Source organism: Ranitomeya imitator, chromosome 2 (assembly GCF_032444005.1).
Source record: "Ranitomeya imitator isolate aRanImi1 chromosome 2, aRanImi1.pri, whole genome shotgun sequence".
In the NCBI taxonomy this organism is placed as follows: Eukaryota; Metazoa; Chordata; class Amphibia; order Anura; family Dendrobatidae; genus Ranitomeya; species Ranitomeya imitator.
Genome location: NC_091283.1, coordinates 429,474,604 through 429,494,313, shown reverse-complemented (window position 1 = coordinate 429,494,313; position 19,710 = coordinate 429,474,604). Strand labels below are relative to the sequence as shown.

The window sequence follows — 19,710 nt, the reverse complement described above, 5'->3', positions numbered from 1 at the left end:
TGTGGGGGTAAACCACTGTTTGGGCGCACGGCAGAGCTCGGAAGGGAAGGAGCGCCCTTTTGGAATGCAGATTTTGATAGAATGGTCTGTGGGCATTATGTTGCGATTGCAGAGCCCCTGATGTACCTAAACTGTAGTAACCCCCCACAAGTGACCCCATTTTGGAAAGTAGACCCCCCAAGGAACTTATCTAGATGTGTGGTGAGAACTTTGAATGCCCAAGTGCTTCACAGAAGTTTAGAATGCAGAGTCGTGAAAATAAAAAATATTTTTTTTTTCACAAAAAAGATATTGTAGCCCCCAAGTTTTTATTTTCACAAGGGTAACAAGAGAAATTGCACCCCAGAAGTTGTTGTCCAATTTATCCCGAGTACGCTGATGCCCCATATGTGGGGGTAACCCACTGTTTGGGCGCACGGCAGAGCTCAGAAGGGAGGGAGCACCATTTGACTTTTTGAGCGCAAAATTGGCTGTCGTGTTTGGAGACCCCCTGATGTACCTAAACAGTGGAAACCCCCCAATTCTAGCTCCAACCCTAACCCCAACACACCCCTAACCCTAATCCCAACCTGATCCATAATCCTAATCACTAACCCTAACCATAATCACAACCCTTACCCCAAAACAACCGTAATGTCAACCCTAACCATAACCCTAATCAAAACCCTAAATCCAACACACCCCTAATCCTAATCTCAACCCTAACCTCAAACCTAACCCTAATCCCAATACACCCCTAATCACAACCCTAACCTTAACCCTAATCCCAAACCTAACCCTAATCCCAAACATAACCCTAATGCCAACCCTAACCCTAATACCAACCCTAATCCAAACCCTAACCCTAATCCCAGCTCTAACCCTAACTTTAGCCCCAACCCTAGCCCTAACTTTAGCCCCAACCGTAACCCTAGCCCTAAGGCTACTTTCACACTTGCGTTGTTTGGCATTCCGTCGCAATCCGTCGTTTTGGACAAGAAACGGATCCTGCAAATGTGCCCGCAGGATGCGTTTTTTGCCCATAGACTTGTATTGCCGACGGATCGTGACGGATGGCCACACGTTGCGTCCGTCGTGCACTGGATCAGTTGTGTTTTGGCGGACCGTCGGCACAAAAAAAGTTCAATGAAACGTTTTTTTGTATGTCGCATCCGCCATTTCTGACCGCGCATGCGTGGCCGTAACTCCGCCCCCTCCTCCCCAGGACATAGATTGGGCAGCGGATGCGTTGAAAAACTACAGCTGCTGCCCACGTTGTGCACAATTTTCACAACGTGCGTCGGTATGTCGGGCCGACGCATTGCGACGGCCCCGTACCGACGTAAGTGTGAAAGAAGCCTAACCCTAAATTTAGCCCCAACCCTAACCCTAAATTTAGCCCCAACCCTAACCCTAAATTTAGCCCCAACCCTAGCCCTAACCCTAACCCTAGCCCTAACCCTAGCCCTAACCCTAACCCTAGCCCTAACCCTAACGCTAACCCTACCCCTAACCCTACCCCTACCCCTACCCCTAACCCTACCCCTAACCCCAACCCTACCCCTAACCCTACCCCTAACCCTACCCCTAACCCTACCCCTACCCCTAACCCTACCCCTAACCCCAACCCTACCCCTACCCCTAACCCTACCCCTAATTTTAGCCCCAACTGCTGTTCTCCTGCCGGCCGGCAGATGGAGACAGATGGCGGGCGCACTGTGCATGCGCCCGCCATTTTCTTCTGCCGGCGGCCAGGAGGAGCAGCAAGAGGATCCAGGGACACAGGTGAGTATTGTAGGGTCCCCGAATCCCCCTATTTCTCTGTCCTCTGATGTGCGATCACATCAGAGGACAGAGAATTACACTTTACTTTTTTTTTTTTTTTTGCGGTCGCCGGTAAACAGTTAATTACCGGCGATCGCAAAACAGGGGTCGGTAAAACCGACCCCGATCATGCTCTTTGGGGTCTCGGCTACCCCCGGCAGCCGAGACCCCAAAGATTCTCGCGGGGCCGGCCGGCGGGCGCACTGCGCATGCGCCCGCCATTTTGAAGATGACGGCGCCCACCGGGAGACACGAGGAGCACCGGGGGAGCTAGGTGAGTATTGGGGGGCCACCTGGGACCCCTTTTCTCTGTCCTCCGATGTGCGATCACATCGGAGGACAGAGAAATTAAAAAGAGATTGCGTTTTTTGTTTTTTTTTTGCGATCGCCGGTAAACGGTTAATTACCGGCGATCGCAAATGCGGGGTGGGTTAAAACCCCCCCGAATCATGTTCTCTGGGGTCTCGGCTACCCCCGGCAGCCGAGACCCCGGAGAAAATCGGCCTCTGGGTTTAAACGGCGCTGTGGTTTAAGTACCCTTAGCGGCCGCCGTTAAAAGGCGTATCGGCGGTCGCTAAGGGGTTAAGCCCCCTGCTTGTAAATAAACACTGGAGAAATGCGTAGTGTCAGGCTGTGAAGCGCAGAGGTTGTCTGTGACATATGTGAAACATGGACAGATAGCTGGCACCAGTAGAAGCCGGACTGACATCTATGATAGTAGATAACCCCCCAATTTATATGTCAGTTTGATGGAATATTTGTAAAAAAAATAAAAAAAATTGTACATCAAATTCGTTTTTCTCTCCTTCCTAGGAGCCTAAATTACATGACGTAGGATATTCATGATGCCTGTGAGTCACACTTATGAAAACCTCATATCTAAACCACCTACCAAAACCCACCCAGAACAAAGTTCTCCATCCCCGCCCGAATAACTACACGTCACACCTTCAATTGGATAAATTTGGCCACAGCAACCTTTATTAATATTTAACATAACAGTTTATTTGTTTAACCTTAAACCCCAGGGAGGGCGGTCCTCGAAGCCCCAATAAGTAACCAAATCATGTCAAATATCCATAAAATTGGCCTCCAGGTTGCGTCTTGCCTCTAGCCGCAAGTCACCAGCTCAGAGACGCTAAGAGACTCGCCCGGCCAATATCCACCAAAGTACTCAAGGACCCAGTCATCTCATCTGCATGACCACTATTTCCTTTCCATTTTAAAACACGCCAGGGGGAGTCCAGGATCTTTAAATTCCCCCCCTCCGAGCCGCCATTTATTAGCACCACCAACTTCGAGGACCTCCTCATTCAGCAGGCCCTGTAATGAAGCCTGCAACCAGCCCGCTCCTCTGGTCCTCGCAGCGTCCCTAAGATGCTGCAGTATTGCCTCGACCTCCATGTCAAACAGTACCCTCGCAGTCAGCTAGCTTGCTTCTCTGTTAAGGGGGTCCCAAAATGGTTGCTCCCCTAAAATGGATGATCCCATTTATACCCAACCCCCTAACTCCACCCTATAACCCACCTACTTCTCCGAGTCCCAATCCCAGCCCTGCAATTCAAATCCTATACCCCTCATTCTGTTAACCCCTCTTTCTCGTTCACTCCCTACTGTCCCTCTCAACCCTGTCATGTCATCCTCCCTTGTAAGGCCTGCGGCCCAGTACGTCCTCACTTTAACAGATCTTCATGCGGCATCCTTAAAGAAGCGCTCCTTCCATCAAAGTTTTTATCCTCTTCCTATATTGCAGTCATATTAAATAGCACTTACAACTGCTCATTTAACTTTCTACCCAGTTCATTTTTCTCTTTTCCGTTAGGTCTGTGACATGTGATTAAAAACTGATGAGCTGAATCCTTCTAAGATCTGCTTAGAAACAGGAGGTCAATTTTCTCTGCACAAGTCATGAGTCACTGTAATAGTCTATTGCAGGGGGAGGAGGGAGCAGATGGGTCAGGAGTTGAAGAGGGTACAAGAGACTTCCTGTTTCTACATAGAGCAGAGAAAAGTGAAAAATGTACTGGGTAGAAAGGCAAAATGAGCAATTGTAAGTACACAGTGCTATATAATATGATGATTGCAATATATTAAGAGGACAAAAACTTTGATGGGAGGAGGAGGAGAACTTCTTTAACTCCCCCAGCACATTTTGACTTTCGACTGAACCTGTAGATATTGGTGTAATCTGCCAATGTTAGTCTAATGTGTATGTGGGCCCATATGTCAATAACAAAATGTAGAGCATCATCCGATTAGTAGACAGATAAGGTGAATGTAGCCTGGTGCAGCACTGTGGAGAGCTTCGAAGATCACTTTCCTGTAAATGGGCATCCAGTGTGGTGATTGGCACAAGATCCTGCCATCAATATAGCTGTAATTCTGGAGGAAAAAGGAAAAACAAGGGGGTGGATATGTTCTGGACACTGCGATGTAGGGGACCAGCCTGTTCACAAGATGAGACGTTTAATGATACTATGCGTTTCAGTGACGGTCTGTTTCCTTCATCAGATGCTCCTGATCAAGCGTCTCATCTTGTGAATAGGCTGGTTTCCTCCATCGCAGTTCCTGCAACATATCCAACCCCTTCTTTTTCCTTTTCCCTCCTGAATTGTATCTCCAGCTCCTGATTGGGCAAGCCATCCATCATACACCTCCTCCAAGAATGTGCTATTCAGTACAGCAGAGCCTATCCTGCCCAATGAGGGTAGGAGGCCAACGGTCGGTGCAGCAGTTGATCAGAAGATTTCTCCATTTTGTGCCCTATAGCAGTGTTTGCCTGTCCAGCACAACAAGTAAAGGTGAGCAATACTTACTAGCACCTTGTCTTGTCCTATGCGGTTGCTGGTTCACACAGAGAGCACTTTTTTCTCTTTTTTTTCTTCCATCGATATAGCTGTTGGACAGGAGGATGAGCCCAGCTGCTTAAAGGCCTTGTGTGGTCGTAAGCTACAAATTTTCAGTCACTTTATGTCCGCAAGTAAATTATTTGACTCTATGACTGCAAGTATGTGATTCGCATACTTCCTGACACATTCCTACTAGACTTGTCCAGCCTCACTCAATGCACATGCACTGAGAGAGGTCGCGCCTAGTCGGCATGTGACCGCATGTGCGCGTGCTGTGAGGATTCACAAGTCTGCAGTCACATAGGCCTAAGGCCATACAACCCTTTTAAGGCTAGAAAGTGGAAAACTAATTAGCAATGAGTTACAAAAAACATTTTTGCTATTTCCACAGTAAGAAAAGGTCAGATTCTGGAGATGTTTCTGAGGTGCAGGTGACATGAATGTACAAGTAATTCAGATTACCAGAGATGCATTGCATGACCTATAAGTCTCCTTTTGCTGACTTGGCAATGTCCACAAGGAGAAATATTACCCCTTAAACACCAGTCAGTAGCCTATCACCCAGCCAAACCATTCCTCCTGCGTTTCACTGATGAGGGGCAAACGCACTGGAACACGTGTGTGGTTTGTCTTCTTATCCTAAGTCAAGTGGCAAAGGGTCAAAATAGACTTTTAGGATTGCTGTTCAGTTTTGCCATTTTTCTGCCTTTTTCTGATATATCAGACACATTTTTTGTACAACACCATTGGATGCAATGGGGATTGGGTAAACGTTTTTGCTTCTATGGGACCTATTAGCCCAATTTCAGCTGCGTCTCCTCCTTCCTAACAACTTTGTGGAAGGGAAGGATGAGAGAAACATTTTAATTCTGTTCTTACCCGGTGCTATATTTAGGTCTCTCTTTCATGAGGAACAAAATCGCACGTTACACCCTCGTAATGGCATTGCACTTGTGAGCCAATTCTCGGCCTCGGCACCAAGAGTAGTCCGACCCTTGTAGAAAAGGAAGAGCGTATTGTTAGGGCAGAATTACTGGACACGTCCTGGATGGCTATGAAAGAGCGGCCTGCGAATATGTCAGAGGAGATTTTCTTCTCACTTTTACAGTCTCTTTTGATTAGTCTCTGTGGTATTCTATAATTCGCCGCAGACTAGAAATGTGCGAGAGATTAATTCAGCAGTGTGATACTATACAGACCTACTGGAAGACGAGCTTGCATTTACATAATACTTAACTCTCTCAATGCTGGACATAATCTGGTCTCTTTACCTTACCAAATTTTTGATTCCCAGGAGGAGTAAAATTTTCATATCACCGGAACGAGCGGAGGCTTTTCTCGGAAATCAGAAAGTGTTCCCTTCCATGATACATTTTTAGATTCTTCCGCTGCCCTTGAGGTTAACGCCTTTTAATAATCTGTCATTATCATAAACTCTTTATATGCCCCGAGAATAAACAAAATTCCGAGCCTAATTCCGTATGCGCTTTAGTGTAGAAAAACCTTTGGCCCCAAGTGCTGAACTACATAGACAAACAAGGAGAGATAGCACAGAAGAAGCGTGGGAACCTCAGGAATTCAAGAAACTATTACTTTTGGAAATCTCTGAATAGAGCAATAAAGGAAGCTGTTACTTTGTCTCTTTTATTACGACATTACATGTTCAGAAACGCATGTGCACAGAAACCGATCTTCCACTTTTGGAACGTGATGCCGTCAGATAACCACTGATATCTTCTGGTGTAAGAATTTGTGATGTTATCATTACTTCTGCAGGTAAACTTTCCACTTGTACTAACCTAGGGCAAGCCATAGATGGGCGGATAATGTATTATAATCCACCCCTAAAAACGTTATAGCCTACAAGGTAGATCAACTGTAGCAATTGGACCTAAAGAAATGCTAGCACTTTTTTGGCACACGGCTCAAAACATTAAAATCAATGTTAATGCTACACATGTAGAGTTTATAGCAACACCAAAGAAATGAGCCGGAACTAAGGCTGGCATATGTGCAATGTGTAAGAGCACATTCACTCTGTGGCCATTTCACCGACATAACCTAAGAAAAAAAAAAGAACATATACCCTATAGTAAGTAAATAGTACTAGTACATGTAAGTAACATATGGTACCAAGTAAACACTATTTTGATTAAAAAAAGCATAAAAGTCATCCCACCCGGACAAGGCGTACCCAATCTGGAGCTTCTCAATTGGGTGCACCTTGTCGCGGTGGGATGACTTTTATGCTTTTTTTAATTAAAATAGTCTTAACAAAGGATAGGTGATAACTTGTTGGTCTGACTGCTGAGACTCCCCCGATCGACAGAATGAAGCACATGCTCGACCGCCACTCCATTTATTCCGTAAGGCACTGCCGAGCAGTGAGCTCGACTTTCTAGCACAGCCCCATAGAGAGCAAATTGAGCGGACGTCCATCTGCTACGCCATTTTGTTATGGGGATAAAAGTGACCCATTGAAAATAAAAATTCACCATATGGCTGATTGGTCCTGGTCCCAATAAATAGGTGGTGACTTGGTTTCATTTGATATTCCCTGTAATCTATGATCTTTTTGAGGATATTCTGCTCCTAAATGTGCAATGTAGGTAAAGGGGAGCTGTCATCTATATTTGGCCAACAATACAAGGTAGATATGCCAAGACAAGATATGTTCCTTTTAATTGATGTGTGTTGACCAGCCAATCCTCCTGCCCTTGGCTCAGTCGTAATTTTGCCTTTAGCGGGTCATCACCGTAATCACAGTCCAGTAGTGATCTGCTGTCGGACAATCTTATAGGGAAGACTGTGGCTGTTACAATGTAGCCCTTGGAATTAGACTGTCTAATGCTGCACTAGTAATCACATTTTCGAAAAATAAATTAGGGTGTAAAAGTGAAGTGAGAAACAGGTTTTGTGCAACATCTGCTGCCCTTAAAGGGAACCTGCTTTGGACAGCATTGCGCAAGGAAAGAGAAGAGCAGAATGATATATCGATTTATTGGAATAAATTCAGTATAACTTTTATTGTAGGAGTCCAGTGGGCTGTCCTACTCATCTGAGTCCAGTGGCCCATGCTACTCATGTGAGTCCAGTGGGTTGTCCTACTCATGAGACCAGTGTGCCGTGCTACTCATTTGAGACCAGTGGGCTGTCCTACTCATGAGTCTAGTGGCCCGTCCTACTCATATGAGTCCAGTGGTCCATCCTACTCATGAGTCCAGTGGCCAATCCTACTCATATGAGTCCAATGGGTTGTCCTACTCATATGAGTCCAGTGGGCCATCCTACTCATATAAATCCAGTGGGTCGTCCTACTCATATGAGTCCAGTGGCCCATCCTACTGATATGAGTCCAGTGGGTTGTCCTACTTATGAGTCCAGTGGGCCATCCTACTCATTTTAGACCAGTTGGCTTTCCTACTCATGAGTCTAGTGGCCCGTCCTACTCATGAGTCCAGTGGCCCATCCTACTCATGAGTCCAGTGGCCAATCCTACTCATGAGTCCAGTGGCCAATCCTACTCATGAGTCCAGTGGCCAATCCTACTCATATGAGTCCAGTGGGTTGTCCTACTCATGAGACCAGTGGGCTGTCCTACTTATTTGAGACCAGTGGGCTGTCCTACTCATGAGTCTAGTGGCCCGTCCTATTCATATGAGTCCAGTGGCCAATCCTACTCATATGAGTCCAATGGGTTGTCCTACTCATGAGTCCAGTGGCCAATCCTACTCATGTGAGTCCAGTGGGTTGTCCTACTCATGAGACCAGAGGGCCGTCCTACTCATTTTAGACCAGTGGGCTTTCCTACTCATGAGTCTAGTGGCCCGTCCTACTCATATGAGTCCAGTGGCCCATCCTACTCATGAGTCCAGTGGCCAATCCTATTCATATGAGTCCAATGGTTTGTCCTACTCATATGAGTCCAATGGGCCATCCTACTCATGAGTCCAGTGGCCCATCCTACTCATATGAATCCAGTGGGCCATCCTACTCATGAGTCCAGTGGGCCATCCTACTCATATGAGACTAGTAGGCTGTCCTACTCATTAGTCCAGTGGCCCGTCCAACTCATATGAGTCCAGTGGCCCGTCCGTCACTTATGAATCCAGTGGCCCATCCTACTCATATGAGTCCAATGGCCCATCCTGCTCATATGAATCCACTGGCCCGTCCTACTCATATGAGTCCAGTGGGCCATCCTACTCATGTGAGTCCAGTAGTCCATCCTACTCATATGAGTCCAGTGGGCCATCCTACTCATATGAGTCCAGTGGGCCATCCTACTCATATGAATCCAGTGGCCCGTCCTACTCATATGAGTCCAGTGGGCCATCCTACTCATGTGAGTCCAGTGGGCCATCCTACTCATGTGAGTCCAGTGGGCCATCCTACTCATATGAGTCCAGTGGGCCATCCTACTCATATGAATCCAGTGGCCCGTCCTACTCATGAGTCCAGTGGGCCATCCTACTCATGTGAGTCCAGTGGGCCATCCTACTCATGTGAGTCCAGTAGTCCATCCTACTCATATGAGTCTAGTGGCCCGTCCTACTCATATGAGTCCAGTGGGCCATCATACTTAGTGATTGACAGCTATCTTTGCATGCACAGTCACAGAGTAAAGACTGCCAATCACTGAATAGGACTTCCCACTGGACTCTTGCGTACAAACACCAGGAATTTTGCTGAATAAAATGGCAGTATTATTGAAACTTTTCTCATAAAAATGTATATCAGTCGCATCAGTTTGTCCTGCTTTATAACAACCAGCCTGCATATCAAGTACCATTTTAAACATGACAGGTTCCATTTAAAGAGCCACAGATGCTTTTCTCTGACCATTCCTCTATGCACAGCTACACGCTTTTTCTGGCATGGTCTATTAGCTGTGCTCATCCCGATATTTCTGGTTCATAAACATTGCCAGTAATAGGGCTTTTTGCACCTGACTATATTTTTGGGTCAGGATGAAGTTACATAACAGTGATGATTTTTAGACCTTTCTGGGTCAGGGAAAGCTGGGTGACCACAACTATATGCACTTGGAGCTATTTGGAGCCATTTTTTTCCCTGTACAGCCCATAAATCATCATTAGTGCTAATATTGTAAATAACGATCTACTGATGCATTTTCACTACATAACTATCGGAGAATAGAAGAAACTAAAATCAGGAATGTTTCCTAGATGTCACGCAGAGCAACGATTGGGTTGTATTTCCAGGGTCTTCCAGAGGCCAGCACCACAGGCATAAATAGGGGGTCCGGTATTAGCACAGCGATATGGATACTGCTGCAGATGCGTGACATTTGTGCTTTTCCTGTTGTTCAAACGCCTCATTATATAAACAATCAGTAGCTTGATGATGCTTCAGTTTATATCTCAGATTCTCAACACTGCAAATATTTATCTTGTTTCTAACCGATTTACAACTTATCAAACGGATGTGTGTGCACGAAAAACCATGAGAACACGTCACGGTCATCTGTGGGAGCTTTTCTCTAATTAACTCACAAATTAGTGAATGGGGTCAGTCTGCTTTAAATACAGCATGTAACTCAGGATCAGTACAGGATAAGTAATGTAATGTATGTACACAGTGACTGCACCAGCAGAATAGTGAGTACAGCTCTGGAGTATAATACAGGAGGTAACTCAGGATCAGTACAGGATAAGTAATGTAATGTATGTACCCAGTGACTGCACCAGAATAGTGAGTGCAGCTCTGGAGTATGATGCAGGATGTAACTCAGGATCAGTACAGGATAAGTAATGTAATGTATGTACACAGTCACTCCACCAGCTGAATAGTGAGTGCAGCTCTGGAGTATAATACATGATGTAACTCAGGATCAGTACAGGATAAGTAATGTAATGTATGTACACAGTGACTCCACCAGCAGAATAGTGAGTGCAGCTCTGGAGTATAATACAGGATATAACTCAGGATCAGTACAGGATAAGTAATGTAATGTATGTACACAGTGACTGCACCAGCAGAATAGTGAGTGCAGCTCTGGAGTATAATACAGGATGTAACTCAGGATCAGTACAAGATAAGTAATGTATGTACACAGTGACTCCACCAGCAGAATAGTGAGTGCAGCTCTGGAGTATAATACAGGATGTAACTCAGGATCAGTACAGGATAAGTAATGTAATGTATGTACACAGTGACTGCACCAGCAGAATAGTGAGTGCAGCTCTGGAGTATAATACAGGATGTAACTCAGGATCAGTACAGGATAAGTAATGTAATGTATGTACACAGTGACTCCACCAGCAGAATAGTGAGTGCAGCTCTGGGGGATAATACAGGATGTAACTCATGATATGTAATGTAATATATGTTTATGGCTTTTAAATGTCTACAATACAAGAAAAAAAGTGCTGTCACGTGACCCATTGGTCCATCCATCTGGTATTTGGTTTCTATCTCACGTCTGTTATTCATTATAAAGATAAAAAATGATGGGTCAAGTTGAGAAAACTAGCTGTACTATACACGTTCTGCTCGGTGAGGCATGTTAGTGGAGGCAGGGAGATGACCTGCTGCCAGGCACCTCTGTTGTCACTTATGGCACAATGAGAATTTAGCCTGTGATTTCTGGTCTTGGGACGATCTGATGTCCCCCTTGGTCACTACATTATCAGTAGATCCACCAGCAGTTTATGGACGGCTTTAGTTTGTGTGTCTGTATAATGCACACCGTCCTGTGTCCAGAGAAGGTATCCAGTCACCTGTCACTGTATGGATTTATGCTGCATTTATTGCCGAGGAGGAGAGTTAAGTGGTAATAAGTTTGCAGATAGACACCAATAAGGGAAACCGTCCATGGAAAGTGCGAGCTTCTGCCAGGTCTTTTGCAACATCCAAGTCTATGCTTCATCTGAAATGAATGTAGGTTTTATCCAAACTTCATAATAGTGGACAGTTCCAGTTGTCTGCCCGACTGATTCTTAATAAATACACCTGCCGACTGCCAAGACATGCTAACCTAGTGTTCCCTAAAATATTAACCCTTCCTGCTGTATGATTGATTGCATTATTATAACTTTCCTAATCTGGTGCTGATCCCACAGCTCCAGTATCTGAATGCCTAATGGTCATTACTTTCCATATACCTTTTCACAGCATATGAACATTAATTGACCACTTACATCAGTCTTTTTCTAATGTCGGACTCAGTTTCCAAGAGTCCACCAGTAACCAAATCCGGGGCCCCACTTTTCAGCCACATGCAAATGTGACATTATCCTCAATTGAAAATGTGTATAACAATGTTCTGGATAGGTTGTTAAATGAATGCGATGTCGTCTTCCTCTGTATGTAGTGATTCAAGTATATTGTGCCAAGTACTGCTCCTATAAGAGCGGCCCACCAGAGGATTCTCCGGCTCTCCTTTGGGCCAGTCCAAGCCTGGCTCTGTCTCAATAGATGGTGACCCTTATTTTTCCATTTGAATATCCCTTCCAGCATTGGTATCTATATTTACAATTATTTTTTTAAATAGTTTTTCTTTTTGTAGAAACTCTACTTTTTTGTTGAGTTTTGCATTTTTTAGGTGTTGGAAAGTTTTTTAGCCAAAAACTATTCAAAAAACTCAGTAGGCACAAAGTCTTGAAGAGGTTTTCTAGGACTTACGGTAATGAAAAGTTGTAAAACGTTGATGTTTGCATGCTGGGCATGTGACCACATCGGACATCATCGGTGCAGAACCAATGAAAGCCACTTGAACGAATGATGGAACATTCAAAAGGTGAATTAAAGGGTTCTCTTATTCACTGGATAGGTGATGATAACTGTTATATTGGTGTGGGTCCTACTATTGGGACCGATCACTTTAATGTGAAAGATAGAATCTAAAAGTAAAAAAAACAGAAAGTCACATTGTTTGATTTTTACATAATTAAATTGCATTTTATTGCATGAAATCAATATTTGATCCCCTACCAACCAGCAAGAATTCTGACTCTCACAGACCTGTTAATTTTCTTTAAGAACTCATTACCTGTATTAATTGCACCTGTTTGAAATCGTTACTTACATCCACCTCTCGTATCTCCCCTTTTTCTTTATAGTTTGTAAGCTTGCGAGCAGGGCCCTCATTCCTCTTGGAATCTGTTTTGATCTGTGTTTATTGTTATGCTGTTATGTCTATTGTTTGTACAAGTCCCCTCTAAAATGTAAATTGCTGCGGAATATGTTGGCGCTATATAATTAAACAATTATTATTATTATTTATTATTACTTGTATAAAGACACATGTCCACACACTCAATCAATCACACTTCAACCTCTCCACCATGGCCAAGACCAAAGAGCTAAGGATGCCACGGACAAAATTGTAGGTGTACACAAGGCTGGGATGGGCTACAGGACAATAGGCAAGCAGCTTGCTGAGAATGCAACAACTGTGGGCACAATTATTAGAAAATAGAAGAAACACAAGATGACTGTCAATCTTACTCGGCTAGGGCTCCATGCAAGATCTCGCCTCATGGGGTAAGGATGATTCTGAGAGAGGACAGGAATCCGCCCAGAACTATATGGGAGGACCTGGTCAATGACCCGAAGAGACCTGTTATCACAGTCTCAAACATTACTGTTAGTAACACATTACACCGCCATGGATTAAAATCCTGCAGGGCACACAAGATCCCCTGCTCATGCCAGCACATGTCCAGGCCTGTTTGAAGTTCAACAATAACCATTTGGATGATCCAGAAGAGGCATGGGAGAAGGTCATGTGCTCAGATGAGACCAAAATAGAACTTTTTGGTATCATCAACTCCACTTGTGTAACAACTCTGCTGGCATCACGGCATGGCCTCTCATCTCTCACACAATCTTACCCACTGCTCCAGGTCATGATGTGGTTTCTGTTTCATGCCAGCTCCATGTTGTGTCTCTGCTCTGTGCATGCTTCATGACTATGTGTATAGGGGGCCGGCGCCTGAACTCTCTGGTTCTTATAGGAATCAGGTGCATCTGTCTAATCAGTTCCTGACCAATTACCAAGAGGCCTCCTGTATATAGTGCAGCTCCACCCTGTGGTCTGGGCCTGAGCTTCTTACTCCCTCAGTCAGTTCTTAGCTGCTGAGGTCCCAGGTCCTGTCTCGGTTACTCTCTCTTGTCTGCCACCCAGGGGGGCGTTGTACCCTGGTCTGTGTCCTGTGCAGCCACCCAGTGGGGCTTAGTACCCTGGTCTCTGTCTTGTGTAGCCACCCAGCGGGGCTTCGTACCCTGGCCTATGTCTGCCACCCAGAGGGGCATCATACCCTGGCTTGTGTCTATGTCTCTGTTTCTTGTCTCGTTCCTGACTCTGTCTTAGTCTAGTCCTATTCCACTGTCTGTTTATATCTGTCTTGGTTTGCCTTTTCTGCTCTGTTCGCCACTGTCTGTGGCTCTGCTTCTCTTTGCTCAGTTCTACCACAACCTGTGCTTCTGTGTCTCTCAGCTTTTCCCTCAGCTCTGCTCTCTGTAACTTTGCTCTGCACTCTGACCTTGCTTTACACTTTGTGGCTTTGCTCTCAGCTCTGCACTCAGACCTTGCTTCGCACTCTCTGGCTTTGCTCTGTGGCTCCGCTCTTTGCGGTTCTATCTGGCTCAGCTCTTTGCGGCTCTATCTGGCTCCGCCTCCTGTGTTTCTGCACTTGGCTCCGTCTCCGCTCTTGGCTCCGCCTCCAGCGTCTCCGCTCTTGGTGTTACCTCCAGCGTCTCCGCTTTTGGTTCCGCCTCCAGCGTCTCCGCTCTTGGCTCCGCCTCCAGCATCTCCGCTCTTGGCTCCGCCTCCAGCGTCTCCGCTCTGGCTCCGCCTCCAGCGTCTCCGCTCTTGGCTCCGCCTCCAGCAGCTCCGCCCTTGGCTCCGCCTCTTGCGGCTCCGTCCTTGGCTCTGCCTTCTCCTTCTCTTCTCTTCGCTCCACCTTCTACTCGTACTCAGCCTCCTGCGTTTCTGTTCTTGGTTCTAGCTCTTGTGCTTTCACTCTGCATCCGCTCTTGCAGTCTTTCTCTACTTGTTACTTAGTCCTCCTGTCTGAACAGGTTCCAACCTGTTTCACATACCTGCCTGCAGACCGGTCCCTACCGGTTCTTCCTATGTTCCAGCCGTACCCGCCTGCCTACCAGAGAGCCAGCCGTGTCCGCCTGCCCGCCAGTGTCTCTGTTGTACCCGTCTGCCTGCCTGTGTCCCAGCCGTGCCCGCCTGTCAGCCAGAGTGCCAGCCGTGCCCGCTCAGTTCCTTAGTGGGATCAGCAGCCACAGCCAGACATCACCCTGGAGTGGCATCTGGTAGCTTCCTATTGCACAAGTCTGACCTCACCATCAGAGGCTCCAGCGAACACCTAGGAAGCTACTTAGTTACGCCCCTTCCAGGGAAGTTTGGTCTGTGGTCCAGTGGGGCCACACCCCCGTATGCCCCCGCCATCCAGTCTGGGCGCGTGCGTGACAACTTGCCATTTTTGGATGAAGATGGATGAGTACAACCCCAAGAACGCCGTGCCGAATGTCAAGCATGGTGGGGGAAACCTCATACTTTGGGGGTGCTTTTCTGCAAATAGGACAGGCTGACTGCACCGTATTGAAGTGAGGATGGGGTCATGTATCGCGAGATTTTGGCCAACCAGCTCCTTCCCTCAGTAAGAGCATTGAAGATGGGTAGTGGCTGGATCTTCCAGTATGACAGTGACTAAAAACACACAGGTCAACTAAGGAGTGCCTCCATAAGAAGCATTTCAAGGTCCTGGAGTGGCCTAGCCTGTATCCAGGCCTGAACCCGATAGAACATCTTTGGCGGGAGCTGAAACTCAATGTTGCCCAGCGACAGCCCCAAAACCTGAAAGATCTGGAGAAGATCTGTACGGAGGAGTGGGCCAAAATCCCTGCTGCAGTATGTGCAAACTTGGTGAAGAACTTCAGGAAATGTCTGACCTCTGTAATTGCTAACAATGGTTTCTGTACCAAATTTTTATTTCTGTTTTTCTATTGTATCACATACTTATTTCATATAATAAAGTGCAAATTAATTATGTAAAAATCATACAATGTGATTTTCTGTTTTTTTTATTTTTAGATTCTGTCTCTCAGAGTCTTTCACAGTTGAAGAGTTCCTACGACAAAATAATAATATAATATTCCTTATGCAACTTTAAGAAAAAGTAACATTTTAGGAAGATGTAGAATTTGGCCCCCGACAATGTTGTCCAGTTTGCATTTTCTTAAATCAAAAACAAATGTGCTCCTGGCCATGTCGCAGCAACCTGTCCAATGTAGAGCAGCCAAGAGTCGCCCCGCGCTTCACGTCTCCCCTGTTTAATAATGCAGCAGCGTCTATACAGCACTTGGCATGGAGACCCGTCTCTCCAAATCTTTCATCTCTCGTGGATGTCTTTACAAGCTGTGCACTTGCGGGAGAGTTAAAGCCCTGGCAGTCTGACAGCAGCAACAACCCGGGACATCAAACTGTAAAATAATTGTTACTGAGATAGGACAAATGGTTTAATCACTGGGGTCCTTTCCTGCATCCTGGGGGAAGTATGTGGGATGAATGTCTGCGCAGAAATAAAAGGTACAAAAGCAGACAAAGCTGTAGACATTGGGCGGAAGCAAGTTTTATCTATGATTTTCATTGTCTTTTAGTTTCACCTTTTGTAGCAAATACCTTGATATTTATAGAAATCTTATGCTCATTGTGATTTGTGACCTGTGGTGCGTTTTTGCATCTGTAACTCGTCAATTTCTCATGCGATAAATATGGGCAGATTTTCTCCATGGACTTGAATGAGAAAAAATGTTTTTCGTATAAAAAAGCTCATATACATGGAACAGGAAATTTTCAGAACAAAGCAGCTTTATTTAAAACATGACATTTAAAAAAAAGACAAAATGAAGCTAGAAAAAAATGCAATAAAAAAAAGCAAGTTAGGTAATTGGTGCAGAAATGGTGCAAAAAATCTGCAACTTCAAAAACTCCTAATGGGAACATAGAATAGGCAGTCATTCTTAAATACTATATTCCCCCTTGTAAAATAAAAATACCCTCTACACACTTCTGCATTGTCGCTATTGCAGTAATGTTTGGTCTCCCAAGGCTCAACAGATATTGTCGGTAATGTCACTTCCTTCAGATGAACCTCTGCTGATTGCCTGCAGGGTGCACATAGCATAACAAAGGTCACATGAGCCTCGGGAGACCCAGCACCAACATCGCTAGAACAGAGAGTATAGGGTACTTTACATTAGGGGATATAGTATTTGAGAAATAAGGTTTTGTATGAGTAGTAGACAGCCCCTTTAACAATGTTTAAGTTCACTATCAGCAGAGATTTGAAAATTATGAAGAGGTGCAGTGCTAAGTATATAAGAAAGCAGAACTTTGTACAATTGAAAAGATTGTAGGTACGCAAATCAAGAACAGACTATTTAAAATAAGTAATGAGCGTAGTTGAGGAGGATGAGATCACTAGTGCCACCTATTGGAAGTAGGCATTCTAGAAGTTAATATGGACCTTTTAAAAAGCTTTGCAAAATAATAATCTTTATTTTTATATAGCGCTAACATATTCCGCAGCGCTTTACAGTTTGCACACATTATCATCGCTGTCCCAGATGGGGCTCACAATCTAAATTCCCTATCAGTATGTCTTTGGAATGTGGGAGGAAACCGGAGTGCCCGGAGGAAACCCACGCAAACACGGAGAGAACATACAAACTCTTTGCAGATGTTGTCCAAGGTGGGATTAGAACCCAGGACTCCAGCGCTGCAAGGCTGCTGTGCTAACCACTGCGCCACCGTGCTGCCCTATCGGCTATGTTCACATTGCGTTTTGTCCTGTGTTCAGTGGCTCATTCGGGGTTTATGTCTGAAGATCTGGAAAAAGGGATTTGGGCGTATGTGCTGAAGCAGCCATTGACTGTAATAATGGAGTCACAGTGTGCTCTGTTGGACATCATTTTAGGCCGTATAGGCCTAATTAAGCTGGGTACCTAGACATAGTTGACTGCATCTTGGAGCCCGCTTCAGGTAGACATATACGACCAAAAATAATGTCCCATAGAGCACACAGTGACTCCATTATTACAGTCAATGGCTGCTTCAGTGCATATGTCTGAATCCCTTTTTCTAGGGCTTCAAACGAAAGCCCCAATGGAGACAGTAAACATGGGGTAAAACGCGATGTGTACATAGCCTAAGGGTATAAAGCCAAGCCACTATCTTCTCCAAAAAAGAAGGCCATGTGCATACAGCCGTTTCGGGGTTCTTGCAAGTCATCAGGGCAAAGTATGAGAATGGTTGGCTGCTTGAAAGACCTTCAGTGGGTGGTCAAAGGAGTACCGTTTCTCCTTTAGAGGGGCGGTACCAAGTTTGAAAGTTCTATCCTATCAATATGATAGGGCATAACCTCCCAGCTGTTGGGACCCCCACCGAACGCTAGAACCGGGGCTCAGAATCAGTGGTGGTCTCAGTGGAGGGACAACCAAGTAGAGTGCAGTGCAGTTTTGCTTCCTTTGCCCACGTTGGCACATCAGATATGAATGGATAGGGGGTGTTGGACAGTTTTGCACTCACTAGATAGATAATTTAGATTGCCTAATGTTCAGTGACCTACATTGGGAAGCAGGACTTATGAATTGTTACCAATGATTATTTTGTTTCTTCTCTTTATTTTTTTTTACGTAAAGCCTTCAGCCAATATGTCGGTGAAACTGAAGTTCAGCTCTCCCAGCGATGGTCTCGCCGCGGTCGGTAGGAGCCGATCCTTTGCTGGATTTAGTACATTACAAGTCCGAAAGACCTCGTAAGTAATGAAATGTGAATAGCAGCCGAGGAAGCCTAGCTCTGTAATAGTAATGTCAATACAACCAACAGTCTGGAACCCATTAGGGCTCCTGTGATGGGTTTATGGGGCCAGTAGACCTGATCTTCCTATAACTTGCCCTGATTGATGAAGCTTCAGCCCTGTAAAGTCTCCTTTTGCAGATTGTTTTCCTAGTCCCAGACACTTCTGATCGACACGGAGATCACCTTTTACAAGGTATTTTAAACCCCCTCTCTGCCCAAGTGTTCGCAGGAGACCTCAGCGCAATATTATCCCCGGCAGCCAGGGGATACAGTGGAGCAGTATTATGTCTACGGCTCTCAGAAATCATTGCCGATATATCCTCTAATTTAGTGTAAGTGCAATAGATACTGAAATATGGCAGCAGACTCCGTGCAGGAAGCCTGTAAAATCAATACGTCTGCCGTCTAGCAAACGTTTAGGAAATGATGTACGAGAAGATCCCTGGAAGCTGCAGTAAGGAATAAAGTAACTGATCTTCAGGCTGGATAACAGATGTCACTGCAAACTTCAGGTGACTGCGAGTAAGATAGAAACCAGATCACCGTCTACATAGTCTGCAAGGCTACCGGGAGACGGCGGATGGATTCATGAGCGCAAAATATATAGACATATATATATATACTAAACATAGTAAAAAGATTTTCCCTACAATAGAAAAATCCTCCTCGTCTGTCAAGATGCCTTGATGCCATTTCTTCTTAATATCTGCTTCAGGCTAAGTTCACACTAGTGTAAAAAAAATTGTCCAATTTTCATCCGTACCAAATTTTTTGTCATCCATATGACATCTGTTTTGGTAGATCAGCTGTAAGTAAAATTTATAAGATCAAAAACCAGCCTCTTCAGAGAAAAAGAGGACTTGAACTCAATAGCGCCACCTGTTGGAAATCACAATCAACCCTTTAACGAGTCTTGCAATATGACTTAGGATAAAAGCCAAATCAGTATCGATGCTTGAGAACTAATTGGCTAGGTGAGAGGCTCTGGCCGATTTTTATTTTTGTCTTCAACTTCTTGTTGATACCATTTAGCGCAAAAATTAATATGTCCCGCTAAAATGTTTATGATTCTGTGTGGGGAAATTCAGTTCTACATAAAATCACTTGGGGAAGTGGGGACTGGAGTATATTTGTGCAAAATATTGCTACTTTATAAAGAGTCCCAATTTATGACTCAGCCAAAAGCATATGAAAGCCCCAAAAATTGTCCACAAT

The 19,710-nt window shown here is 45.1% G+C and overlaps 1 protein-coding gene across 4 annotated transcripts in view; it reads left to right on the top strand.

Moving 5' to 3' along the window:
* The window catches only part of RIPOR3 (RIPOR family member 3), a 230,003-nt gene that overhangs the window by 74,971 nt on the left and 135,322 nt on the right, over positions 1 to 19,710 (top strand). For 2 of the 4 annotated variants that reach the window (XM_069750875.1, XM_069750876.1), the window contains exon 2: positions 18,336 to 18,451. The exons of the other annotated variants lie outside the window; for them this stretch is intronic. In XM_069750875.1, coding sequence (XP_069606976.1) covers positions 18,348 to 18,451 — 104 coding nt within the window. In that variant the 5' untranslated portion in view covers positions 18,336 to 18,347. The remainder of the gene's footprint in view (positions 1 to 18,335; positions 18,452 to 19,710) is intronic. 4 annotated transcript variants of the gene reach the window in all.